This window comes from Strix uralensis, chromosome 19, assembly GCF_047716275.1.
Source record: "Strix uralensis isolate ZFMK-TIS-50842 chromosome 19, bStrUra1, whole genome shotgun sequence".
Lineage (NCBI taxonomy): Eukaryota > Metazoa > Chordata > Aves > Strigiformes > Strigidae > Strix > Strix uralensis.
In genome coordinates this window covers 12,173,899-12,201,692 of record NC_133990.1, presented here as the reverse complement: position 1 = coordinate 12,201,692, position 27,794 = coordinate 12,173,899, and the positions used below count along the sequence as shown (strand labels likewise).

Sequence of the window (27,794 nt, the reverse complement as noted above, 5' to 3'; positions counted from 1 at the left end):
ATGACAAACTCCTGGGATATGTAACTTCCTGTAATAGATCTCTGGAACTGTACTGATTACATCTCCTTTAGGATGTCTACGACTCTTTTGAAAGGTTTTACCATCTATGGAGAGAACAAGCAACAGAACAGATCTTACATGGAAGATTGCTGCTTTATGGAAGGTGCTGACTCTAACCATTAAGCAAGAATTACGGTCAGCTGTAGCTAAAACTCCTTGTTGCTGTTCTTCACCTCTCTTACTCCCAGACCTTTCTATCTTTATAAACTGGCTTCATTTTTCCTGGTTTCAATGCTTCATACCCTCAATGCAGTTGGTCTCTGTCTGTTCTTTTGCAAGGAGGGGGCAAATAAAGCAGTGCAGGTGAACTCGGGATACATTCAAATGACATACATAATGAAGCAGTGGGAATTGCAAACTGCTTGCATAATATGTTTTGTCTCTGTTCAACCTCTTGTCTGAGAAGACTAAAACGAGTGCATAAATGCAACTGTCGGCTCCTATTATACATAAACTAATATAGCTAGTGCAAGAAAGATTATTTCCCTTTAGCTTTTATTCTGCTGTGGCTAAAGAAAGGACTCTATGGTTCAGTTAGAAACTATGTGAGGTAAGATGCCACAGGAAGAAACATTGCTTGCTGCCCTCGAAACTAAGTACTTGGAAAACCACAACATCACCCTAGGCTAACAGAGCTTAAAACACCGGGAGACAAAATTAAAATGCCCTGACCTAGCCACAGTTCCTTGCTGTGATAATGGCTGTCCACCTTGTCACACTAATAAAGTCACTAAAATTAAAAGAGTTATGACCTGATCTTATGTTACTCTTCAACTACTTTACTGCTCTTCCACTGATTCAAGTTTTCCATTTTATCCCAACAGAAACACTAGTTGCTTTGCCCCACTGTTAGACTCAGGTCTAAACTCAGGATGTATCTAAACATCCTCAGTCTTGATGCTGGAAGAAATTTGGACCAAATGTAAACAGCAGTAGCGTTGTTGATTTTAGCACAGCAGAACTTTTTCTAAACATTACATGTTTTCCCCAGAAAAGTCAGAATATTTGTTTAAAATCTGAAACAAAATGAACCCAAAAAGATTTTCTCCAAGAAAAGCTTTTTACTCCACCACTTGGAAACATTTAGATACCTCTACTAGTTACTGATATGATGATAGTTATCTCAGCTCTATGCAATACAAGGAGATTACAGTCAAATAGAATTAATATATCCAACATCCATGATTTCTAATAAACTCTTCATTATTCTCACTGAGTGCAAGGATTTCAGTTTGCTCACTACAAGGATGACAAGTCCACAGAGCTGTGGATTAAATCACCAGATCACATGCATTTTTAAGTATGCTGTTTCACTTCACACCGGGTTATTTTAGTTTTTCAACCACTCATTCACTAAACTACTCATTTGCTTTAAAAAGAACACATTATTTCAAAAGGGATGACGGTCTATGAAAGCAAATATTAATCATGATATTAATGCTATAAGAAATGGCTAAGGACCCTTTAAAAGGCAAAAACCTACACAAGTTTGACATCTACAAATATACAAAACAAGAAGAAATGTAGTACCTCCAATCTATACTAAAATAACATATTTTATCTCATATTTACAGTGCAAATACCAACCAAAGAAGAGTACTCCATTTAAAATCTCAAATATAGCATTGATCTCCAGCTCTCAAAATCCAGATACTTGGATATCCCTGTACAACCTTGTCGTGGTTTAACCCCAGCCGGCAACTAAGCACCACACAGCTGCTTGCTCACTCCTCCACCCAGTGAGGAGTGAATGGGGGGGGGTGGAAAAAGTAAAACTGATGGGTTGAGATAAAGACAGTTTAATAGGCCAGAAAATGAAGACATTAATAATAATGATAATAATATGATAATAATTATAATAAAAGAATTAGAATATACAAAACAAGTGATGCACGATGCAATTGCTCAACACTCGCCGATTGATGCCCAGTCAGTTCCTGAGCAGTGGCCGCCAGCCAGCTTTCCCCCCAGTTTATATACTGGGCACAATGTTCTATGGTACGGAACATCCCTTTGGTGAGTTGGGGTCACCTGTCCTGGCTGTGTCCCCTCCCAACTTCTTGTGCCCCTCCAGCCTTCTCACTGGCACGGCATGAGAAGCTGAAAAGTCCTTGACTTAGTATAAACACTACTTAGCAACAACTGAAAATGTCAGTGTGTTATCAACATTATTCTCATACTAAATCCAAGCCACAGCACTGTACCAGCTACTGGGAAGAAAATTAACTCTATCCCAGCCAAAACCAGGACAATCCTCCAATACTTTGCAACAGCCAGTTTGCAAGACCTAGCTGTGGGCCCAGTAGTATGAATACCAGATACTACATTCTCACGCAGACACCACTACAACCAAAACTTCTGATTATTTCAATGCATTTCCCAAACACCTTTTCTCATCTGGTAGTCATAGAGTTCTAGTGTTCATAATAACTAAGGTGCAGTATTCCCCATCGGCCTGTTTGCATGGGGAGCAAAATCAGACGCTGTCAACTGTGCAGAAATCAACGCTGCACTGCACTGCAGGATTACATCAGCTGTGATTTTGCCCCAGAGGGGCTAAGAACCTGCCAAACCTGTCAACTGCCCGGAGGTTTAGTAACTATGGCTAAGACTATAGTTAGCATTCATTTTTAAACAAAACAAAACAAAACAAGACACCATTTGGAAGGGAAATCAAGTAGAGGTGGGGGAGGAGAGAAAAAAATCTAGAGATAAAGCACACAGGATGTACACAGAGCAAAAAATGTTAAGAGAGAATTTTGTAATACTGAGCACCACAAAAAAAGACAACCTTTTCAAAATTCAGTTATTTTGTGAGGCAAAGAAGATGTGAAGAGGGAGAAACTAATGCAACTAATGAAAATGTGGATTAAAAGTCAGAGTTTACAGGGCTCACAGAGCCATTATCTTCAGGAAATTCTCCAGGCCCCAGTTTCCGTGAAATTGTTAGCTTTAGTCCTTGGTTTTAACTCTAGTTCAGACTCAGTATCCAAAAACTGGGCTGAAACTTTTCAACTCTCAACTCCTGTCAGTTGAGCTGAAACTCACATGGGTTGGCTCCTCTTTCTCTGGCAGCCTGGTAAATGAACATGAAATCTTTAAAGCGAGGCGCACAGCCCAACCAAGCTTCACCAAAATGTTCGTTTCCAGTGAAAAGGAAATCTCCACCTCCCTTCTTCACCTTGCATTGCAGCAGGGTTCGTACAGGGCCTCGCCATTCACCACTTGCTTCATCCTGCTGGAAAATTCTGTTTTTCTGTCTGTAGACTTTCTGGGCGCTGACATCAACCTGTGACATGTGGTTCTCTGAATCATGGGAAACATTTCGGATTGATCCTTTCACCACTAGATGTGAAGAAGACAGGAGTTGGTTATGGAGCAGCAGGTAAGCAGTTCAGGTATTAGGAGCTCACTGAATCAAATAACTGGTGAAACAGATTTGTTGTGCAGTTTGTACACCTACCACCTACAGGTGGGCACATTTCTGAGCTTACATTGCATCCTTTACACACAGATCCCTACACACAGTGCCATGTGCTTGGAAGCATGTTTTATGACTACCCAAATCAACTAACATCTGAGCAAAAAGCATATAACTTGCTTGACAATGCAGAGCAGCGGTAAAGGATAAAAAAGCACAGGGATTCCATTTGTTCAGTCTATGTTCCAAGACAATGACTGTCACAGGCTACCTCCTTCCTGCCTTCAGGGGACTCTGAAGTTTTTCCTTTGACAGCAGTAAAAGAGGTTGATCCCAGATGAATCAGAATATGATTTGATTGGAAGAAATAAGAGCTTGTTAAACGTTTTTCATTTAAAGGTTTGGGATTTTCTTCCTCAAAAGAAAATGGCATTCATCCGTCCATCAAAAGACACTTTGGGAGTTGATGAACGACATGCAGAACTTTTAAAGTGGCTTTATCTGAAGCCTTATTTAAAATCACATAACATACGTGTACCTCCTTCTCCCACAATGATCCTAGCTGTTTTCTGGGAATGAAAGAATAATAAGCCATAGTCTTTCCGACTGAAAGCATCCTTTGCATCAACTGTACAGAGAATGAAACATCCCATCCGACTGTGTTTGCTATCCTGAATCCATTTTTCTCATTCTCACTGCCCCTGTTCTTCACAGCAATCAATTATTCTTCTATTAACTAAATTAATTCCAATTCCATACCCAGAGAAGGCTCAGAAAGAAATAAGCCACCATTTGAGCCAAAAGTTCTTGAGCAAATGAGAGGTTACCAATGCAACAGGAACATAACCATGCTTCTGCCACAAAACTCTTTCATTCATGTATGGAGAACTCAACAACCCAAGAGGCAGAAAAAGCTTATTTCTGAAGTTTCTGAGAACTTCCTCATCTAATTCAATTTCCAAGGGAATCCAGCATGTTGTGTAACAGATGTGTCTGCTCTCCATCTCCCTCGTTTTTAATCAGATGCAGTCAAGTCTATTGACAAGCTATAATGCGCTTGTTCCTGGTGCTCCAAGTTGCTCCTGCGCTGCTCAGGGCGTAGTGACTGAAGACCTCCATTTTAAGAATAACTATAATGCCCCTATTCACTCCCAGTGTCATTTACACTTTCATTAGCAGCTATTTTCTCTAATCAAAAAAGTTGATGATAGCGATTTGTGAGCCTAGGGCAAGGAAGTCAGGCCATAAATAGAGTCAGTTCAAAGGGCCATTTCTTCTGCTCTGTTGCTGCTTTAAGTGCCCCCCATTGTGTGCCTGGGCCTCCACATCTGTCAGTCTCTGGTCTTTCAGGCAGTGCAGAGGCAGAGCGCCTCGCATGGGAACTGATAACTTCATCAAGTAGAGACAATGGGCTGGATTGCATCAATTAATTTAGAAGAAGAAAAATTACCAGATAAGGAGCACTCTAAGGGAAGCATGCTCTACACTCTGTTTTTGTATCAGCACAATGATGTTGGTGTTTGATTTTATCAGTAGACTTTAAGTATGGCAACTCCTAGTAGGAAAGCATTAATTTGGTGGGGGGTTTTAAACATTGCATAGGGGTAAATATAGTTCATAGTTTTACTACTTTACATAGGTACATCTACAGCAATATAATTGCAGTCACGTGGACAGGCAGCTCTACAGGTTTAGCTGTTGGACATAATCAAAGAGGTACAAATTTTCATGTGCAAAACTATGGGAACAAAATGAATGAATCATGACTGAGAGAAAAAGGAAAAAATATATTGCATTATTAAGTAGAGCAAATGGAAAAAGCTTTTAATGTGCCATCAAATCAGTATTTATTATTTCTTACCTTACGGAATATTAACTGCTTTGATTTCTCATAAGGCATGAAACCTAACCAGTGTGTCACTGAAGGAAGTTTAAGGCACCTGAAATCCTTAGCTAACAACTCACTACCTCTGCAGAAAAAGAACTTGGAAGTGTGCAAATTGGGCAGGAAGAGAGAGGGCATATTCATCATCGGAAAAAAAACCCCAAACCCAAACGGATGAAGGGAATAAAAAGGAACATACCAAGAATGTACAATGTGTGTGTATGTGTGTCTACACACATGTGATTGTTATGTGTGAGAGCCAGCAGCACACTTGTGAGAATTACTTTCAGTTCAGTTTTAGATTGTAACCCTTCTGCCTGCAGGAAATGAGGACTTTGAAAGAACGCTTCTCCCTTCTAGGTTTCATTACTTCCCCTCATTCAAATTCTTTTTCACAAAGCTAGTTTCTTTCTTGGATCATAGAGCACAGTCATGCTGTTATTTTAAGAAAAGCAGCAAATAAATCCAAATAATCAATGCATAATTAAAGGCAGGACGATTTCCCTTTAGTCAGCTTACCAAAATCACTGCTGCAAATGGCCATAAGAAGTTCCAGGTCATCACAAGGACGGCACATAGCTAGAAAAAAAGAACAGTTAGTTACTTATAATACTACACTATGTCTCGTTGCTAAAGGACTGGTGAATTACGAGAGGAAATGGGGCAGAACTACTTGCTTAAAGAGCATTATGATCAGATGCAAACCAAAATTCTTGTTATGCAAATACAACCAAAGCAAAGAGGATTTGTAACAGTCATTGAGTGACAAGAGGACCTGAAAGCATATAATCCCTTTAACAACTGATAAAGCATGCAAAAAATATAGCTGAAAACACAGCACCTGGCACATACCTACCCTCCATCATTTTTCAACCTTTTCAAATTTGGTTCTGTTCTGACAGAAAGAGGGGAAGATCCTCCTATATTACTTGTGGATTACAACAGACAGGAATAAAGACAAGCATCTATGCGTGTGCTGGGAGGTACAATGTCTTCAGACAATGCAGCTCCACACCCAGGGAACACTCCAGCATTGCCTACTGAAAACTTAGTAATCCAGTGTGGATATGGTTGACTTTTATTCCAAGTGTGGGATAGCAGCATAAGTCATTCAACATATTAGTGATAAAAGAAAACAGCCTATGCCACATCTGAAGCCTTCCTGAGTCTAACACCAGGTTGTAGGGTTCACTGAATCAATCAGGACTGTGTCAGCCTGACTCTTAAACCCCTCCAGGGATGGGGACTCCACCCCTGCCCTGGGCAGCCCATTCCAACGCCCAACAACCCCTTCTGCAAAGAAATACTTCCTAAGAGCCAGTCTAAACCTTCCCTGGTGCAGCTTGAGGCCATTCCCTCTTGTCCTGTCGCTTGTCCCTTGGCTCAAGAGACTCATCCCCCCTCTCTGCACCCTCCTTTCAGGGAGTTGTAGAGGGCGATGAGGTCTCCCCTCAGCCTCCTCTTCTCCAGACTAAACCCCCCCAGTTCCCTCTGCTGCTCCCCATCAGACCTGTGCTCCAGACCCTGCACCAGCTCCGTTGCCCTTCTCTGGACACGCTTGAGTCATTCAATGGCCTTTTTGTAGTGAGGGGCCCAAAACTGAACACAGTAATCGAGGTTCGACCTCACCAGTGCTGAGTACAGTGGTAAGATCCCTTCCCTGTCCCTGCTGGCCACGCTATTGCTGATACAAGCCAGGATACTATTGGTCTTCTTGGCCCCTGGGCACATTGCCCATGTCAAGGGATATCAGATGCCACCTTAGATCTGCCCCAGCAGCGAAGCCCTGAGGCTGGCCCTCCTCTTACCTTCGACCAGTGCCATCTTCTTGAAGTCGGGGCCAGCAGGGCTCTGGTTGCTCAGCAGCTCATACTGGAAGCTGGCAGTCCGGCGGCTGATGTCCCTCTGCGGGCTGGCCTGCAGGAAGAGGGCCACTCGTTGCGGTGTGTGGGCACTGAAGCAAGACACGTGGTGGGGTCGAGCCCCTTCTGCCTCGCTTACCACCAGATGCAGCTGCCCAGCACGTTCCACGTAGATGCTGGCACCTTGGAAGTCACTGGCAGGCTTGATGCAGACAGTGGTGTGCTGGGCACTGGAGAGGTTAGGCTCCAAAACGACACGCAGGGCTCGTGCTGGGTACATCCATTCCAGGGAGCCCTCGGTGCAGCGTAGATGGACCTGCTCCACTGCGCGGGAACGGGGCTCCCAGCTCAAACCGCTGCCAAGACAACACCATCAGTCCGTCACTAAGAGTAGCCAGGGCACAGGCAGAACAGCCCAGCAGTCACTGCCACGCTGGCTGCCCAGAGCTCTGGCTCCAGCCTAGCGACTCTGAGGTTAACTCCCCTCCCTCACCTCCGACCACCGTGCAGTGCTGTGGGGAAGGGAGGGCGATTGGTCACCCCTGGTGCTGCAACAGGGTGCCTTTCGCCTACCTGCAAATCCACGCTTGGATGCCTGCAGCATCCAGAGAAATGACAGAGGGAAAATCCTCTCTGCTAAAGAGCAGCAAAAGCTTTCTGTGCCATGGGCCCGGGCAATGCTCAGCTCTCCGGGAAATCCCATCTGCAGGTGGGAAGGGGTGCGAGCCTCTGACTCTGCAGTAGGAGCTGCACAATGAGTACTGATGTACGTCTGAAAAATTTGGTTTAAAAACCTAAATTTCTAAAATTGTTTTTAACATTTCCAATGAGAATTCATCAAGAAAACGTTTCTAATCAAAGCAGGCTGTGCTGGCCCTGCTCCTGAGCTCTTGCTCAAGCTGGTGCAATCGCGTTCAGAAAAGTTACTTTTGCTCGTGTCACTTATGAAAATCAAATCCCTAATAGCAGTATTAGTTAAAAGATAACAAAATGCAGAGGAAAGGGATAGAGTTTTTGAGAAAGCTTTGCTGCCTGTTTTCCTGCCAAAGTTACAGAAGACAAACCGCCAGCGAGGCGGAGCTGCCATCCCCCGGCAACGGGGAAGACCCGAAAGAGCCGCCGGCCCCGCGGCGGGGCTGCGGTTAACGGGACCCGGTTACCGGGGCGGGTCCGGGCCGCTGCCCCCGCGGAGCCCCCGGTTGAGCGGAGCCCCCCCGGCCGTACCTGCCCCTCCAGCTGCAGTAGTCGGCGGCGCCCGGCCGCTGCCCGCCGCCCGCCAGCAGCAGCAGCCGCAGGACGGCCAGGAGGGGGGGCGGGCCCCGCGCCGCCGCCATGCCGGGCCCCGCCGCACAGAGCCGGCGGCCGCGAGCGGGCCGCGCTATAAGCGCGGGCGGGAGAGGGGAGGGGGGTGCCGGGGCTCGGGGGGGGAGCGGGGAGGGGGGTGCCGGGGCCGGGCGGGAAGGGGAGGGGGGTGCCGGGGCTCGGCCGCCGCCCCCGGGCCGCCCCGCGGGTCCCCGGGTTCGTGAGCGCCACGGAAAGACAAAACCCCAAAACAGGCGGGGGGGGGGGGGGGGTATGGTACAATAGTGACGCTTTGCCATCACCATCGCTGCGTTGCTGTTTCCTTACCCCCTTTCTACGTTAGTCCCCTCCTTTGTCTTTCAAACATTTAAAAGTGATTAATAACAGTTTCTCAGTGCGGTTTAGGAACAAACAAAAATCGTGTCAACATAATCAAAGCAAACATTGAATGATTGATGGAAATTCAATAGTTTTAACTTCTGCTTTCACGAGTACCTTTCAGGGGTCCGTGCACAAGAAAGCGCAAGGGCCCGCAATTATCATGCTAAAAGCCAGGCTGTGCCTGCCAGTAATTAGATTTCTATATGCATTGCCCTTTCCATATTTTCAATGAACGACACGGGGAGCTGCTCTTCTGCAGGTCTGAGTGAGCGAGGCTCTTTTCTGCAGCTCTTAAGCGTGGAATCAGGATTTTGCAGCGGGCCGGGGACAATGGCCCTCGGCGCTGCTGGGTGGCACATGCTAAGATCCGCTCGGCATTGTTCCCCCTCTGCACCACCGCGCCCGCGGCCACCAGGACCCTCCGGCCATCTGTTACCTTGCGGCGAGCAGCGTGTTCTCGCATTGCCTACAGACGCACAAGGGAAGAGCAGCACTTCGGCTGTTGCGTTTCTGCAATTAGGGCTTTTCCTTACGAGGAAATGTATTTGCTAGAAGAAATACCCTGAAATGAGAGTTTTAGCACTCAAGGGTTTAACTCCTTGAACCTTATTTGGACCCCCACATAAGCACCTTACTTTTCATTTCACCACATATTTTATATTTGTACTTTTATTATCAAGACAGAACTAGAATTTCAGTCCTGACTTGCACTTTTCTAAGATCCAGTGTTCCTCCCCACACATACCTGTGGTGTGACTTCCTACACAACTTTAGGCTAACGCCTGGCTCAGGTTGGTGCTGTGTATGGTTCACTCCAACAGTTCTAAAAACATTTAAAAATGCATTAAACCTAGGTTTGTATTAAACATTAGTGCCAGTGATCCTCAAAGCTCTGTGAAGCTATTATCTTATCCATCTAAGAAAAAAACAGCTGAATATCTATGCTCTGACCCCATCTTGAATGGGAAACAACACACAAATAGTCTTTAAAAGGTTTGACTGTGGCATAATATAGGAGCTAAGAGGCCAGAGCCCGTTCTCTCTTTTGTGCAAATGAGAGCAGGGAACAGAGGAGAGGACTTGGGGAGGGAACTGACACTATGATAAAGTGGCCCCAGAGGAGGATTTATTCACTTCCAAAAGCCCAAACTAACCCCCATCTGCTGCCATCAGGAGAGAGCATTGAGCCACTTGATCCCTGAATGTCTTCCAGCAGCAGCATGTCCCCTTTCTGCGGAAGGCCCTGTGTGTACTTTGCTGACTGTGTACTAGCCCCTCCGCCTCCTGTTTATATAACACCACGTAACACCAAAACATCTCCTCTTCAAACTCTTATTCAGAAATTGCTCTTTACAGGTAAGAAAGCTGTAGGCCTATTTCCCCCCTTAGACTAAATAGTGTGCATCACAAACTGTTTTAGGGTTCCAAATCACTGATGTTGTCGGTGAGAAGGAACAATCTAGACATTTCACCTTACTATTCAAGCCTGGGGGTTTAAACCCATTTTGAACACATCTATTATAAAGCCATACAAACTCAGCTTTTCCCCAGGGGTGAATAGCTCCAGGAGAAGGATGAACCAGAAATGGGCAAGCAGCTGCTCAGACATCTTCGTAGGTTACCAAACAGTATTAGTTTTAGCTCTGAATGACATTACCATGTTGTCTATTCATTTTCCATGAATCTGAGGTTTCAAACACTTGGACTTTGCAGCAGGGATCTCAGGCAGAAGCATGGCTGCAGCGTTCAACAAAATCCAACTCCGTTCTCAAAATGACCAAGCTTATCATACTGCAAGCCCTCTAAAAGCCAGCCAGTTAGCGTTGACATGATGAGGTTCTTAGAGCTGAAAACTCACATTTGCTTTTATGCATAGTGAGGAACAGGAAAAACTGAGTTTAAATACTTTAATCCACACACCTTAATCTACAGAGAAATACAGTACAAATAACAAGACAACAAAAAGAGGCATTAGGAATTTCAGTAACAGAGTCAGTGCTGTGAAAAATCTGCATTTACAAACTTCTATGAAGAGTATGGAACAGATGTTTCTCAAAAGAGCCTTCTGGGAGCTTAAGTCACAAGAGATAGGCCATGATACAACTGACTGAAGACCAAAGGTTTCTTCAGTTTCACTTGCGTTAATGTGGAGTACCACCACAGAACCAGGTGGAGTTCTCTGACCACTGAAGTTGCAGCTTCTTACAGACAGAACCTGGCCCAAGTACTCAAATAATACACATCATCCATGTCATGATTTGAGCAAACATCACAATTACAGGGGGCAATGGCATTATCACCCACCTCAGAAATACTGGATGAAGCCAATGAGGGTGCAAGCAGAGACTTTTCTGAGCCGTTCCACAATCACACTTCCTGTGCCTCCGCAGCAAGTAAAGAACACGCTTCCCAGCTTTTATGACTGAGAGTTTTACAGTAATACCTCCTTATCCTCTCATTTCATCCTGCCTTCTTCTAAAAAACAAAGGAAAAACAATTTGGGATTTGAAAGCATCACTTGATGTCAAGAAAAAATTAGCAAATTTTGACTTTAAACATTTACACTGGAGGTTCAGTATGATGTTGGCTGGTTGTTTCTTTGCAAGGAAGATCTCATATACTGTACAGCTGAGAGCAGTCAGGTTTGCTCTAAGTTTCTGTTTTCTGAGAAAAGACAGGAATAGTGCAGATGGCTTTTGCTTATGTTTGGGCACTAAATAATACATATCTCAAACTGTACCACAAGGAAACAACTGTTCTGTCAAGAGTACACTGATCACTCCTTCCTTACTGTTCTGTGGGAAACCAAAAGGTCACCTTTCTCAGTTGAAATAAAACCTAATATGTTACAAATTATACTTTTTGATCTACTACATTTTAAGCTCATTTTTTCCCTATTTCGTGCAACTTCAGAATATATGCATAAACACATTCAATACAAATCCCAAGTCACAGCATCACAGTATTTTCAAGCTAAATAACAATTTTTTTTTTTGTAAACTGTTAACATGCTGGTATTTTCTTGCAAGTAGTTATTACTGATTTAAAGTTACAGCTCTTAAAAGTAACATTTTTACAGTATTCTGATCACTAATTACTAAATAGAAACAACTACTATACATATTGAAGTTACAAGCTACAAAAATAAAAATCCATTCTGTTTAACTATAAAAATCCTATAAAGAGAAGATGGCTGGAGGTACTCTAAGGATTACAACAGTTAGTAGCAGACAAAATGGCTTTTGAGGGATGTAAACTTTGAAGATACAGAATCCAATACACTCACAATGTAAGTTCCCATTTACTCTTAAAAAGAAAATTTTTATGCTGAAATCTCCAAATTGCAAGTGAAACAATGCAAAAAATGAATTACATACAGCAATAAGGGTATACAGCACAGTAAACAGGGCAGTATTAACAAGAAACAAAGTAAAATTTTGAATACATTCATACTTTTGAACAGTTAAGGGCCGGATCCTCAGCTAACGTGAGTCTGCATAACATCACTAGGTTTAGTCAAGGCATGTGGCTTTACTCCAGCTAGAAGTCTCTCCCTGAGATGCCCAAAACCTGAACTGGGAATTCAGCACTCTTAGTGAGATAAAGAAATTTTGATCTAGCCGTGCTTTTAGAACTGTGGCCTAAACGAAGTTGAAATAAATGTGTAAATTCTCTCAATATGCTTAACTGCTAAATGAACAATGGGTCTCTGTTGTCTCATTCCCGTGTTCAAGAGGCAGCTATCATTTCTCAGAAAAAAAGTCAGAGCATTTTTAAATAAGTGGTTCACATTCAACAGGATCAGTTATGTACTAGTATACTCCTAGTATACATCCTAGTTTACTCCTAACTGAAGGGTCAAATCTTTTTTCTTTTCTAAAAGGAAGAAAACTGGTAGTAGTTGGTATGAAATATAGAACAAAAAAGGATTTTCAGTTAGAACACATGCAGATTCCCAAGTGTCCTACTCTTACCCATAGATTAACTAGGTTACAGTGGTGCTCTACCAAAAAGCATTTGTTGCTAAGTAGAAGAGTAACTATTATAACATTGATACCATTATGCCCTTCACAGCTAAGGTACACGTGCTTTAAGGTGTTGGTTTTTTTTTTTTTTTTGGTTTGTTTGTTTTTTTTTTTAAACCAGTGAGATAGTGTATGTCATTGTATCAAAGCTGTGAGCTTCAGTGCAACACAAAGCAGAAGTAGAAGGAACTGGCCAAACTGAAACCAAAACCTTTAACTATCAGTTCTCAGAACCTGTGGAGGATGGGGAGGTTCTTCCCCAGCAGCAAAGAGCAAAAATTGTACTTTCAAAATAGGTCAGGGGGACTGGGAACCTTTGGAGTCCTTTCTAATATCTTCCAGGTGTGGTGATGGTGACTGAAAAGGCCAAACAGGGGGGTTACTGGGCTAAGAATAAGCTGTGTGAAGCCATTCCAATTTTCTTTTCTGACAAGCTAGCTGGCATGAAGGATAAAGTGGATAGAAGAGAAGCTCACTATCCTGATTTCAGCAGAGCTTTTGATACTGTCCCAAATGACATTTTTAGCTGAATGTGAGCCACAATAAAATGAGTAATTACATGACTGAGGCAAAGAAGTACTTACTGAGTAGTTGTAACACTTGCAAGACAAAATGTATGGGTGAACAAACTCTAAATCTGAATCAGCTGAAGTTATATACAGAAGAAACTTAATTTACTCTTGCTATAATCATTGCCTCAGTAAGATTATTTTCTCAAAGTGTGTTCAAACATGGTAGCATTTTCTTTTGCAACCAGGAGAAATTCAAGTCTGTTTTCCAGGAGCAAATACTTAAAGCTTCTAACTAAAGTAAATGGTGTTTCAAGTTGCTTAGTGCCTAAGAAGAGAAAGACCTGGGGGAAAAAAAAAAAAAATGTATGAAGGGGCAACATTGAGAGTGAACATATAACGAGTATCAAATGCATAAATTATGCTATACAGTCTTTACATTATGAACACGAAACGCAATTGGTAACAGTGCAGAGAAAAATTTCAAATTTGAACATAATTCCAAATTAGTTTGAAACAGAAATATTGCCACTGCAGTAGAAAGAAAACACAAGACTATGTTCTTTAATAACTGCAATAATTCCAAAGTGCTGTTAAGAACATGCTCTAAATACTACCCTGCTTTAAACACCAGAAAAAACAGACACACTTAGAAAAAAATACAAGTGAATGCTTTTCAGCTGTATCTGAAGACTGCAAGTTTGGACTTCAGACACCTTTTTAAAAAGTCCAGACACAGAGAAAGATCCAAAATGCAGGTGGCGTTTGAAACAGTTTAACCCTGCTATGAATTGCTGAAGTGAAAACACAAAGTAAAACAAAGCCTATGAGGAGAACTTCTATGCACATGGAAATACGCATACACATCCTCTCAGTGTGTGTGTAAACAAGTGAGGTGTGAGCACGGCAGGAAGGTCATGGAAGGGCTCTCCACACAAGTTTTGTGTATTGCATGTCACAGGACTGAGAACCTACAGTAAAGACAGTTATTGGAATCTGACCAAACTTGAGTGAAGCTAGTATATGCAGCAATAAAACTTAAAAATAAACTTTGTGAATTTACTTTTGAGTGCTTGACAATTGACGTTATTAATCAACCTGTACATTTTACACAACGGTATACTGTATGGACACTCCCAGAAGAAACTATTAATTATTTGTCTTTTTGAAACATTGCTTCCACTATTTTTCTAATGTTAACCATTAACAGGGTAGGGAAAAATTCTTCAGTGCAGGACACGAGATCCAGCTGCAGTGTACCCTCTTCTGGATAGAGAACATACTGCAGCATTTTCAGGTTTCCACTCTTTTTGCAGAGCTACAGAATAGCTATTTGTACTGGTGCTTTACATGCACCTACAACGTTAAAAAAGTTAAAAAAGACAGCTTTACAGTCACAACACACACATGACAACATTAAGCAGCTACAGCTATATTACAAATCAGAGAAGTTCATTTATGCTAGCATTAGAACCTGGAGCCCATTGCTGACATTTACTGTTGGTCTAAAACTTAAAACAGTTTCACAAAAGTAACTCAAAACAGGCTTTCACCCAATTTGCAACATACTGGAAAGGAGGATACATTAAAATCAAAGAACAGCATGTGGGAAACAGCAAGACTTCCCAACAGATTCTAGTGGTAACGCTGTATGTTTAAAGAAATTTTTTTGTCATGCACATGAAAGCTACATATAGTTACAATAGAAGGATAACCCCATGTCTGACTGGGAATTAGACACTTCAATCTACAGAATATTCTCCAAACCATAAACACAATTTTACAAGACACTTCCCCATGCTTACAACGGCTACATTTCCTACCCATCATTTGCTGCAATCACTAACAGTCAATTTGTGAAACACAAACTTCACTTCTACATGCAAGGGGATGATCTGTCCAATACAAACAAGACCATTTACCAGGGGTTTTCCCAAACAAGCACCCAATCAGATGCTACTTGCACTTCTGATGCTCCTTTGTTTCTCCAAAAGGAATGATGGATTTACATTTCCCAGAGAAGATTTCACAGGGTTAGGACTGGACTCCTAGCAAGCCGCAGTAAGCGGGAGGATCTTGCCTGCACAAACACAGTACAACATCACTGGTACCCACTCAGGCAAAGCACAAGCAGAGAAGCCAGCTCACCTACTGGAAAAAAGGGAGGCTTCCAAAGTCTTGGCATTGATTATTTTTGTTCTAGACGTCAGAAGTTCAAAGAGTGGAGTTTTTGAACAGTTAAAGGTTCTTAAGCTATAAAACAATTTGAATAATCATTTGGTCAATTTGAGTAATCATCTGATCAACTTCAGGTCACTCTTTAAACTGTATTATGAATAGTTTAGATGAAGTAGCCAGTGGTGTCATTTCTCTTGAGAAAATACTGCCTTTCATAGCACATACCCTGCTTTTCCAAAGAAGTGTAATTTGTTTGTAAACAACAGTTACGTAAGAACCATAGCATAGAACTTAACTATTTTTAGGATGCTGATGGTTAGACGTTATTAAAAAAAAAAAATTAGTAACTAGTAAGATTTTTGAAGCTAATACAAATTGAACCTCATAACTAAAAAAAGAAGGGTAGTGGATTTATCTAACATAGTATACTTCTGGGTATTTTAAACACTTTTACATAGATTTAACTATTAATGTGTTCTCTATATTTACATACAATAAAATAATTAAGATGAGGTGTATAAGGCTAATGAATATGGAATTTACAAATGGCTTCTGCTTTACAGTTCATTACGCTCTAATCACATTTTCAGACAGCTATAAATTCACTGATAATCAGTAGTATTTAAGATTTGAGTACATACACTTTCTACAATGAAATCCATCAAGTTAAAAATGCTCTTCAAAGAGGGTTACAATTGAAGGTTTTAAAAATACTGACTTTGCCAAGGTTTCAATAAATTATTTTAAAATATAAATAGTTCATTCATCATTAATGCAAACATCATTTTATAGATTGTTGAAAAACAGTTTCATTTTACAAAACCTAGAAACAGCCTACTTTACCCAATGGTATCGCTTTCAATTAGCATAAAGAAAAAAAAAAAAGATTGGGGGAGTTTCAACAACAGCAGCAACATTCAAAGTTCAGACCAGAGCTCTCAACTTCTCTTACGATCTTGGCTTATGCAGTATACATTCAGCACAAATTCTCTTCCTACTTGGAAGATAACTTTCAGTAACTCAACTGGACTTAACTGAATTACTCGGTGACAAATTCATAGCTCTCACCTGCTGCAGGCTTAAAATACCAACAGAAAAGAAAAAAAGAAGCAGGCTTTTACCTCTGTTAATGATGAGGATGTTTTAACCTGAGAAGCTTTTAACCTGAGAAGCTTCAGATATGCCAGACTGACAGTTTCTGTGTACTGTTGGATGTGTTCTTAACCTCTATCAGTATAGACGACCAATCTTTTTCTCACCCTATATTCGTATGGGAAATGAAGTTTCAGGTCCAACAGGGTATCTTTGACCCCCTAAGAGCCAGTCAGAAAACAAGCTTCCATGCTTTTTTTCACAATCAGATCATACACGAGTGCCAGAACTTGCTAACCTCTGCAAACTTAGCTCTTGACCTCTACACTTAGAATTGAAACAGTTAACAGACTGACTTACTATTGATCATTTTCAGGTAATTACGAAACAAGATCCTTAACAAGCCTTTAAAAAAACCCCCACATTTGCCAATCATAACCCTTGTCTAAACAGCTAAAAAAAGACAGCTCCTTTGTCCAAGTTTTCCTCCAAAAAGCCTCCTCAAGAACTACGATGTTGCTATTTACAAAAATTAGAATTAGTCTCTCACTGAACTGAAGCAGTCAGTCACAGGATCATTCAGTGCAAGTCATGGTACAGTTATTCTGAAGTTGTATCTTGGGTACTCGGGACCTCAGGAGTACTCCATCTATGGCTTACAAAGCCACTGAAAAAGGTCATTCGCTAACAGAACATTTCCAGAAACCTTTGGTCCAAAAGCATCTTTCTTGCTAACCACCTCCCCAAGACCCTGTGCTCTCCCAGTTGAGCCTATTAGATATACACTGCACAAGCATGTGCACAGGAAAGTATTTTTGTCTTGCTCCCAAGAAGAGATGTCAGCCAGGAGCAGACTGTTTTCAGAAAATCAGCCCACATCCTACTTGGTCTGGTTTTCTGTTCTGGAACTGTTCTGGGGAAGAGGGCAGGTGGAAGCAGGCCGAACTCCCAGCTGTTCCCCTTTCCAAGGGTATCAAACATTTTGCATACTATATTGGGTGTGTGCAGAAGATCTGATTCCACAGCAAGGAAAGTTGTAGTAGCTGTCTCTTTCCTGGCATTAACCAACTTCTCCAGCTAGAAAGGCTGGGCATCACCACCAATCTAAAAGGCAAAACAGTTGTGGTAATTCAGCTGTGAAAGTTTTCATGAACATAAAAGCATGGCTTTTTCGTCAACTCTAGTTCATTCACACATATGAACCTTTCGGCATAAACCTTAATCTAGAGTAGGTGTTCTCAGTGGTTTTAATGAGCTGAAGTTCATCGCTGTATTACACTAAATTCCACAAAATCTATACATCTTCATCCGTCTGTTCTCTCACGTGGTCTTGCTCAGACACGCTGGAAGCATCATCATCCGTTTGCTCACCGGAGTGATACAACATCAGTGCATGTGTCTTATGAGTTATGGTAACAGTGCAGGGCCCCTGAGCCCACGGCTCTCCATCCACCTGCATCGGCATCTTTGAACTCTTCAGGATCAGCTGGTACCAAACAGAAGAACACACAATCACAGCAGTTCAAAGTAGCTCTGAAGATACCTTTTACAACTACAACATACTGATGCTGTAGGGTTTCAGCCTGGCCAGGGAGAAACTTTGTGTTTAATTAGTTGCACTCATAGGCCACCAACCACAGCAACGTAGGACAAATTCAAGAGGACTGAATTATGACATCATTAATTTTTACTAAGCAAGAGAACCATCTAGCTCAACTGCAAACTGCAACTTCGGATCAGACAGTTGAGTGCTTGAGATTCTACACTGTGTATTAAAAAAATATTTAGGGAGACAGGTTCATGAACACCACTTACCCTCACTGTATGTGCCTGCCCTAGGCGAACAGGATTTGCTAGCTTCACCTGAATCTGGGCACAGTGGAAAGAACCGTGAACGCCAACAACTTCCAGAAGTCCATCATCATGTCTATGAATTAAGGAAGGAGACTCTTTTTAGTGATGCTCATGAGCTCTAGAATACCTGTCCAAATATTACACAGTTCTGTTATGGCTATTTCTATAGAGAAGACAAATGTTATTCTACAAATATGTTTAAACTGTCTATTTGTGCTGAACAACAAACCACACTGAACGGCAAAGGAAGCCATACAAAAATGCAAGTATAGAGCAGTACAGCAGCCGGTACACCCTAGCTGGCTTCCAGAAGTGATGGCTATATGACTTTCCAACGCTCATTGAGCATTTGGAAGAGAAATCCACTGTGGGCCTTAAATTTGTAGAATTTTCTCTTTTCACTCAATTATTAATCTACAGGGAAATCTTTCAATGGCTTAATTTTTTAGATTTTGGTAAAGGACCTTGCCCAAATATTTTTTAGAAAGCCAGGATCATAAGCCTCATAACAGAAATATGAAGTATATTTATATATATATGGCTTCTGAAGAAGGAAGTCACAAGAAGGAATAAGTAATGTACCCACCTATTCCCCTCTTTAATATTGCTCCAGCCAACTTACTCAAGCATGGGAATCAAATTTTTGGCTTGATTTGGTTTTGCTTCATATTTTAACTCTATTAAGATGTGTTCTTTTAAATTCTGAAATGGATGTATCTTCTACTTTTTGAAGACTACCTTTATTTTTAATAGCTTCTTCAACACTATTGCTTAATCATGCCAGACATTTTGAGAAGGTCTTAAAACAAACTTGATGTGTGGGATGCACTTAGTCCAAGACTCTGACATGAGGAAAATAAAAAAATCTGAGATAGCCTACTGTCACAAAGAATCCTTCTGACTTTCAGACAAGTCTGGCTACATAAGCACAGCCTGCTGGAGGGAATTGCTTACACTGCAAGAACTGTTAAAGGAAAAAAAAAAAAGATGCACTGTGTACCTTGCCAAGGGGTAAGGTTCATCACCCATTCCTTCCCACAGCCTACAGCCACCTCCCCAGTATCCAATATTCAGGACAATGATGCCTTCCAAATTGGGCAACTCAATTCTCTCACCATCCAACTCTAGCTTTAAAGACAAACAGAAGTTAATTACTGTGGACAAAATTCAGTACTTCAATATAAGCTAGTTATTCTCTTTATGCATTTAACGGGCTTTCACTTGAAGAAAAACTGGCCCTGTACAAACAGAACGTGTTTTCTTTTCATACTTTTAAAAAAACTTCTGATTTCACAAGATATCCTAAGCTGTAATAAATTTCTGTTAATAGAGAAAAGAAAAAGGAACTCTCACTTACATAAGTTTCTGGTGCTAAGGCAAATTTTATCTGAATACCAGTACTTGAACTCATAGAACTGAGTCAAGGCCAGAAAAAAATTTAGGAATTTTCAGTAAGCTTAAAGACATGAATTCCATGAAGTAAGCTGCAGATAGCAAAGGGAACATCAAAACTATTCCAAGTCCAGAGTCACCCTTGTAGAAATATCATATAGGTATAAACTGCAAAGCTTTTCCCCTTTCCTTTCACAAGGTAAGTCTTTACACTCCTCTGATTGCCCAGAGAATAAGCAAGTTAAAAAACTTACCTCAACCTTTTTGTTAAGATCTTTACATTCTTGTACTAAGCAGTCTTTGGTTCCATAAAAAAAATAAACAGCCTATAAAAACAAAACAGGGAGAACAGAAAACACTGTTAGAAAAACAATGCATATGAACACTATTTGAAAGAGTCATATATAGTTATTGTTCTGCAAACCTTATCTAAAATTCATATGTAACGTATGTGCACATCTTTCAACTACACTTTCTCCTGAGATAGGGTAGGACTTGCCCAGGAAACTTGCTTTCCACTTTAAAAGGAAATAGGGAATGTCCTTAACCCATTAAGTTTCAAAGCGAATGATACATTCTGAACAAAAATTGAACAAACAGCATATTCTGTAGGCAAGCAAGTAGAAGCAAGGCAAAACACTGGTGAGTGGGCTGGAAACATGTTTTACCCATGGAATCCTCTCCTCAAGAAAAATGAGTTCAAACTCTTAAAACAGCATGAAAGGAAGGAGGGGAGTAAGTCAATGTAAAGCAAAAAATAGCCTTAAGTCAACTCAACAACTACAAGGAGAAAATGTCACTGTACCAAACACACCTTGTTAATAATTCTGCTGGAAAACAGAGAGGGAGTCTTCTCACGATGAGCATGAAAATTTAAAGCCATGAGAGCATCAGGTCCTATAGAAAAGTAGTTGTTCATTGTGAATACCTGTAAGACAGAACTTCTAGTTATGGTCTTATTAAATATCACTATTAGGATTTAAAAGTCACAACATTTAATGGGAAGTAGGTAACCAGAAAAGTAAGTATAAACATACAGATATTCCATAGAATCCCTATTTATACTTGCAAGCCATACCTTTGGTTTCCTTAAGTTATAGTATCCTTTGTTTGTTACTTGAACCTTCCATCTGAAAAACAACAGCCATTACTTAGACTCATGACAGACTGTTCTCACTTAGTATCAAAACTGTAGCTCAGAATCTTGTATGTATATTGGGATCAAGTCAAAAGATTCAAATTTAGTTAAATTATGAAAGAGTTAAGCCTTGTAGAACAACTAAATAAAGACTAATTTTGGACCTCAGCTATTTTGCAGTTCCCTCCAGCAATACTTGTGCTTCTTTACATATACTACTGCAGCTGAGTATCAGTAGAGCTACAGAAGTATTTGGTTCTATAGAGTTTATCTTTTCACTGTTACTTACCTGTCTAGTTTGATTCCATCTGCCTCCATGACATTTTGTAAGATTTGTTCTACAGGGACTTCTCCAGCATAACCTGCACCCCAGCCCAGTGTATTAGACAGGTCATTACCTGTTCCCAGAGGTAAAATTGCAACTTGTGGAATATAACGTTCTTGCCCCTAGGATACAAAACCACTGCATATTAGCTCCTTCTTCAGCACTCACTTTCTCCCTTTTATCCCCAAATGTTCAGGTTAGATAAATATAAATCTTCACAGCAGCTTGTTACACAGTGCAGAGCAATAGAGCTGACAGAGTTAGTATAGCAGATAGCACACTAAAGTACTTAGTGTAGGGATAATGCAAAGGAGGGAAATGTTAAACCATTGTGAGAAGAGAGAATACAAACACAATACGGAAACAATGCATTATTAAATACTGAACAGAGTATTCCTTGCTTTGGACCTAGAAGTGGAAGCCTGAACTTCTCATCTGATTTCCCGACTACATGCTGCTGACTTGCTGCAGCCATGGTAAGTTACTAACGCTATTCCTGCACGTACCTCTGCGAAGTGATACCAACACTGAGAGACACATAACAGACAAGGCTGTGACCCATAAGACACCAACATGCTCTCAGAAGACTGAAGTGAAGTTAGCTCTAAAACAACAGACGCACATAATACTAGAGTATTCGACCATGGACAGAAATTCACATGCTCAAAGAGGGAAAGTCAGTATCTAAGTTTCAGAGATGCCACACACACACACACAGAGATCCAACTGTCATGAACAGACAGAGCAGATGAGAATCACCTCTGCAGATCACAGAGGAAGGGACAGAGGCAGACATTCAAAATGGCCACCTCTGCAAAGGTCTTTGCTCTCTTTACCACAGAGGGTGAACAGTTATTTCAGATGTACTATGGCCTTTGAAATTCAGCTGTGAAAAGTACCTGGAATAAGTGGTTACTATAGTTTCAAGAAGGGTTATCAGCCAGGTAACCTGTATTTGAAAGTCAAGATAAATGACAGGAGCAAATAACCTACTGCTGATAATAAAAAGGTTTTGCTGATAACCTCAACAGTATTTATGTAACTCCAATGACTCAGTCCGAATACTTGGAAACAAAGAACCCAGATTTCATCAACTATATGGGCTCTGAGGGACAACATATCAAGTATCCAAGACCAAGTAAACATATATTCATTAACCTTTACAGTTACACTTTGTTGTATTTCTACTTTATCAGTACATAAAATTCTCTAAGAACCTCAGTTTGACTATGCATGAAGTTGTAATAATGGCCTTCAACTACAAAATTTCATGTATTAACAAGAAAGCTGCAGGGAAAAAAAAAAGACAGTTATACAAGAAGAGTAACTTTCTGCCTTTTATCACTAGACAAAAAATTTATTAGGTAAAGCACCGATGCCCTAGTAATTATTCTTCATTCTTAATTTTCTTAAGAGTTCTTAGTAGTACTCTGTAAACTGGAATACCTTCCATTTCAAATCAACAATAAACATACAGCTTATTTTTTCCTTCTCTACTTGCTGTTAATAGGTGAGGCTGCAGACTGGCAGACTCTTTAGAATATATGATAAAGAGCAGAAGCAAATTACTGCACTCATTCGTGCTCTGGCAATATAACCAGTACAGCCAGCAAAATGATGAGGTTATTATAGGAGACTGAGCATGCTGGGAGAAATACCCAGTCAGAACACATTAGCTATTATTAGCGATGCCATTTACGACAAAATAAATCTGTTTAGACAAAAAGAGGAAAGAAAATGCATAAAATATTCTGCAGCTTGTTCTTTTCTTCTTTTACAGAAAAGAACGACTTTACATAAAATCTGAAGCTTTCATATTTTTCTTGAACTACAGGGACTCGTAACAAGATGCATTCCCCCCCTCCCCAATATGAATAAGCAATTCTGCAAATATTTCTCTGTAGGCTTATTCAGGAAGATGAAAATAATAAATGCAGGTAAGAGATTAGGTATAGCACTTCAGCAGCTCCAAAACTCATTTCACCATAAGAAATCTTTTAATTTAAAACACAATACCTTTATCTTCATTTCATCAATTGCATCCAGGACCCAGCCTACTGTGCCATCCCCACCACAGACAAGAACCCTGACAGCATTGCAAGGCAGCAAGGTACAAAGTTGGAGTGCTTTAGCAGGTGCAATTTTGCTTAGATCAAAAACCTAGAAGAAAAGAAAATAAGGAGTTCTGTAAGTTCACAGAACATGATTCAGGATTTGCCTCACAGATAAACAACTTCACACAGTTAATTCTAATGCTAAACAAAGATTCTCCATTTACAATATTACATTAGCAAATGAGCTGTCTTGACTTCTTTGAGCAGGACTTGGTTTCCCAAATTCACAACAGAGCTCCAGCTGCCTCATTAGGTATAAATGCCATTGATAAAACTGAGCTGACAAGAGTCCTAAGAAAAGTCTGTATCTAGAGGCATTATGATGAATTCTGTAAAGATGAAAGACTTCAGATAAAAGTTATTTTTAAATACTCAGCATACAAAGAGGTTTATTCTTTAAAGCCTGATTGGGATGCATTTAAACCAAACACATAGTGATGTCTATCAGGCTGTATTCTAAGGCTGGGTTTTGAACTTCAAAGGAATAGTCTTTAAGGTGCAGCCAGGAAATCCAAGGAACAACTGACTGCCTTACGTCAACATCCTGTGCCATCCCAGTGGATTTTAAGGGGAAAGCGGCAACACAAAGCAGCAACTGTAAACACTGACGTTTTCACAAGCAACGTGAGGATTTAAACAAATACAGGTTTCAAATTAAGAAGATCTAAATACTTCATTTTCTAAAAACTGCACACTATGTCAAGAGCCAGATACTTCTCATTAACAGGATTACTGCATGTGTTACTATGAACAAAAAATCGGACCAGTATTAGAACCATAACAAACTGGGGGGTGGGAGGAGCCTCTGCACTTTTGGTCTCTCTACATAAAGCTATTCTTTCCAAAAGAACAAACTGCATGAATTTGTTTTCTTTACCGATCTTCCCCAAGATCCTACTGCCATTGCGTAAGCAAAGTGATGTTTATTCTAATTTAAACTTTTATTTATTATAGTGGCTTTTCACTGTAAATACCTGAACGGGGTTCAGCAGAATTTTAAATTCTCCTAGCAAAGTTTCACCCATGTTGTTTCCACTACGAGTATTAGCCAGTATGATTACTGGCATCCAGTGTTTTCTGCAGTAAGGTACTACCTGCAAAAAGGTGAAAGTCAGTCAGTGACACAAATACTGTACATTTGAAACTGTTTAAAGCCTTGCTCCATAATCTGTCCCCTGTAAGTGCTGAAATGAGGAAGTGACCAATTAGTCTGAAGTAGTCAAAACAGAAACAAATAATTCTGACACACCAAGGTTGAAGATTTCTGTTCTACAGTGCCTAAAACAAACACTACAATGTTATGAACACAGTAGTAGAAAAATCACAGAAATGTTCAACAAGTCCCAGTGTTGTTTTGGAATAACAAAATCCAAATGCCTGCTGATGCTTTAACTACCATGTCGATAAAATGACAAACACCTCCAAATCAACACTGCAAGTACTTCATATGTATTGAAACATTTACCTGACAGTTATTAACCTGATAACGTATTGAGTTCAAGTTTTCACGTGTGGGGTGACTGGTTGGTTTTTTGGGGGTTTTTTTGTTTTTCTTTTTTCAATACATTATAAAACCAAGAAGCAGTAGACAATTACCTTTTCGTAATTTGTCCTTTTGTCTTTACGCATCTGGTTGATTGTAGACAAGTAGTATGGTGGAATAATTAAGTCTCTGAATTCTCCAAATGTGCACTCCTCAGTCTTTAAACAATCCATCATGCATTCATCATGTACAGTGTACTGACACCACACACATCTGGAAAAAAGACCAAAAACCATGAAAAAATCCTCAAACAACAGGCACTTCATTCTTGCTCATTTATTTTAGATAGACTAACTTTCTGAGAAGTCCTTATGTTTACATGCACCATTGTAAGTAATATTTTAAGCACGTTACAGAGAAAACAATGCATTCCCTGGAAGTTTACATGACTAAGTCCTGGCTACAGAAAATTACCTAATTTGTTCATGTGCTTGCAAGTCTAGAAAAGCATTTGAATTCTGTGGAAAAAAAACCCAACAGTTTTAAATTAATTCTTTTTAACTCCAAAACCAGGTGCTATAAATACCCTCTCGCACTGTCTGCAATATTAAGTTACGCTGAGAGCTTGTATGAGAAACTGAACTCCTATCCATCCTTAAAGAGCACAGCAAAAAGACTAGAGTTCAATTCAATAAAGTGTTACTAGTAACATTAATTAATAAATGTCTTAAGATTGATAATACCCCTTTAAGTCTGAAACCTAAAAGGTTACATGGTACTGTACAAGGCTGATAGGATTTTGTTACGCGAAACCACTCAGCTTTTTGACCTGTTATAAAAGCTGTCCTGGAAAACAGACTAGAACAAGAGGAAATATTGCTGCATCCACTGCCAGCCTCTGCAGAATGTCGATGCTCATTTGCTACATCCAAAGCCTTGGTCTAAGCAGCTGTGAAAGCTATTTTTGGAGTTCTTCTGACTAATCCAGCACACGACTAGAGCAGCAATGATACTTGCACTGTGCTGTGACTTTCTTTTCCTCTTCTTCCTTCATTCTTTGCCTCCAAAATCCTCTCCTTCCCTCCTCTCCTATGCACATTCTCTCTCAAGGTTTTGCTTCTGATGGTATGCTCATCCACCCTGTAATTCTGCTTACTTACCAAGCAATTTGACAGTACCACACAGAAGCAGAGCAAAGTGGAAAGATCCTTTGAGAAGACTGAAGTAACACCTACCTTGTGCCCAGGACCTGGACCACTAGCACTCTATTTTGGCATAACATGCCACTACGTGTCACGCTCACAACTTTGTAAGCTGCCTTACTGATGACAGTGCAAGACCATTCAATGGTTCTTTGAAATTTTTTAATACTCTTACCACAAACTTTAACAGTAAATTATATTACAGCAGCTTTTAAAACTTCCCATTAGCTTTTTTCTGAGCATCCTCAAAAATAAACTTCAACCAGCTATAAGATAGTCGTTTGTTACACTGAGCAGATGCCAGTTTTGCAGAGATGTGTACACATTTTGGTGCTCTCGACTGTGAGCTGTGCCAGTCAAATTGTTCAGGCTATCCACTGTAGAAATGGCAAGTGTGTTAGAACCTTCGTAAGGTCATCCCCTAAAATATAAACTCTCTTGGACACAGAGAACCTTTTATATGTAATTATACAGTAGCTAGCACATCATGCTGGAGTAACGCAATTAAGAGAACAAGCGGACACGAGATGCAATGCCATACTCTTAATCTATAACTCAAATTACCCAAAAGCATCCATTTTAATTTTTAGATTCTTTTAAGTTGTTTTTTTTAAGTTTCATATTTGACTACTGCAGGATCTCCTTCGGGGTAACGTGTTCCAATAACCCTGTGGAAAATACAATACTGATATAGCACTGTACTTTCTCATAAAAATTCACATTCCCTTGCAGTACCTGTAGTCGCAGAGCTTGGGCTGTGTGCCGCACTGTTGTGTGCATATCATGCAGCAGCTGCAGAGCGGGACGTTGCCCCTGATCCAGTGGTGTGGCATAGAGCTGTGGGCACCATTGCTCCTCATCATAATTTCCTTGCAGAGGAAAAGCTGGTCAGCCTTCTTGAGGCACGCTTCGCTGACACGCAGCCCGCAGCAGTTGCAGAAAGCACCCCGAAGGATGTGCTCAGCACACACGCAGCAGTAGGAGGGCTGGCCAAAGAGGTATGTGTAGTGCCAGTCATGCTTGCTCTTGCGAAAGATGTCTCGTATCAACACCTGCCGCCGGGACCGCTGGAAGCTGCACCACAAGGTGATCAGCACCGGCAGGATCACAGAGCACAGAGTCCAAAACACCAAACTCCAGTCTGCGACGACCGAGGAGGAAGAGCCGCTTCTGCTCCCCGTGCCTTCCATGCCTCAGCAGCTCAGCCGCGCCAGCCTAACCCCTCACGCCAGCCGGGCAGGCAGCAGGGCGAGCGCGGGAGCGGCCCCCTAGTTCAAGGAGCCAACGCGCCGCTTCATGAAGCATCTTTTAATCCCTTATCAGGGCTAAGCACCTCTCTGCCCCCACACCCGACCCTCCACCCAGCACAAGGATTTCGGTGCTGGCCAGGTGCGAGCGGCCCCTCCGCTGCCCGCGCGGGCCTAGCGGCCTCCTCCCGGCCCGGCCCTTCCCTCACCCGCCCCCGCCAGGCGGGAGCCGCCACAGGGCTCTGGCTGCCCCCACGGGCCCCTCGGCGGGGCGCGGAGGAGGCGGAGGGACACACCGCCCCGCGCCGCCGCCCCGGGCCCCTC

The 27,794-nt window shown here is 41.3% G+C and overlaps 2 protein-coding genes across 4 annotated transcripts; both read right to left on the bottom strand.

The window, feature by feature from the left end:
- Nucleotides 1-1,843: 1,843 nt before the first annotated feature.
- LOC141951950 (meteorin-like protein) lies at nucleotides 1,844-8,562 on the bottom strand. Its single transcript, XM_074888829.1, has 5 exons — nucleotides 8,453-8,562; nucleotides 7,368-7,584; nucleotides 7,175-7,283; nucleotides 5,886-5,945; nucleotides 1,844-3,405 (listed from the first exon to the last, which is right to left on the bottom strand). The coding sequence occupies exons 1-5, from the start codon at nucleotides 8,560-8,562 to the stop codon at nucleotides 3,089-3,091; spliced, it is 813 nt and encodes a 270-aa protein (XP_074744930.1). The 3' UTR covers nucleotides 1,844-3,088.
- A 2,242-nt stretch (nucleotides 8,563-10,804) lies between these two features.
- DGKE (diacylglycerol kinase epsilon) lies at nucleotides 10,805-27,758 on the bottom strand. Of its 3 annotated transcripts, none has more exons than XM_074888827.1 (11): nucleotides 26,959-27,758; nucleotides 25,135-25,294; nucleotides 24,513-24,632; nucleotides 23,441-23,584; nucleotides 21,389-21,546; nucleotides 21,040-21,091; nucleotides 20,776-20,889; nucleotides 20,216-20,287; nucleotides 19,570-19,697; nucleotides 18,531-18,642; nucleotides 10,805-13,789 (listed from the first exon to the last, which is right to left on the bottom strand). In XM_074888827.1, exons 1-11 carry the CDS (start codon nucleotides 27,411-27,413, stop codon nucleotides 13,643-13,645), a joined length of 1,662 nt encoding a protein of 553 aa, XP_074744928.1. In that variant the 5' UTR covers nucleotides 27,414-27,758; the 3' UTR covers nucleotides 10,805-13,642. The 3 variants fall into 3 exon arrangements, with proteins under 3 accessions (XP_074744928.1, XP_074744929.1, XP_074744927.1); XM_074888828.1 differs by having other exon boundaries at nucleotides 10,805-11,386; XM_074888826.1 differs by having other exon boundaries at nucleotides 10,805-18,201; nucleotides 26,959-27,756.
- Nucleotides 27,759-27,794: the final 36 nt, after the last annotated feature.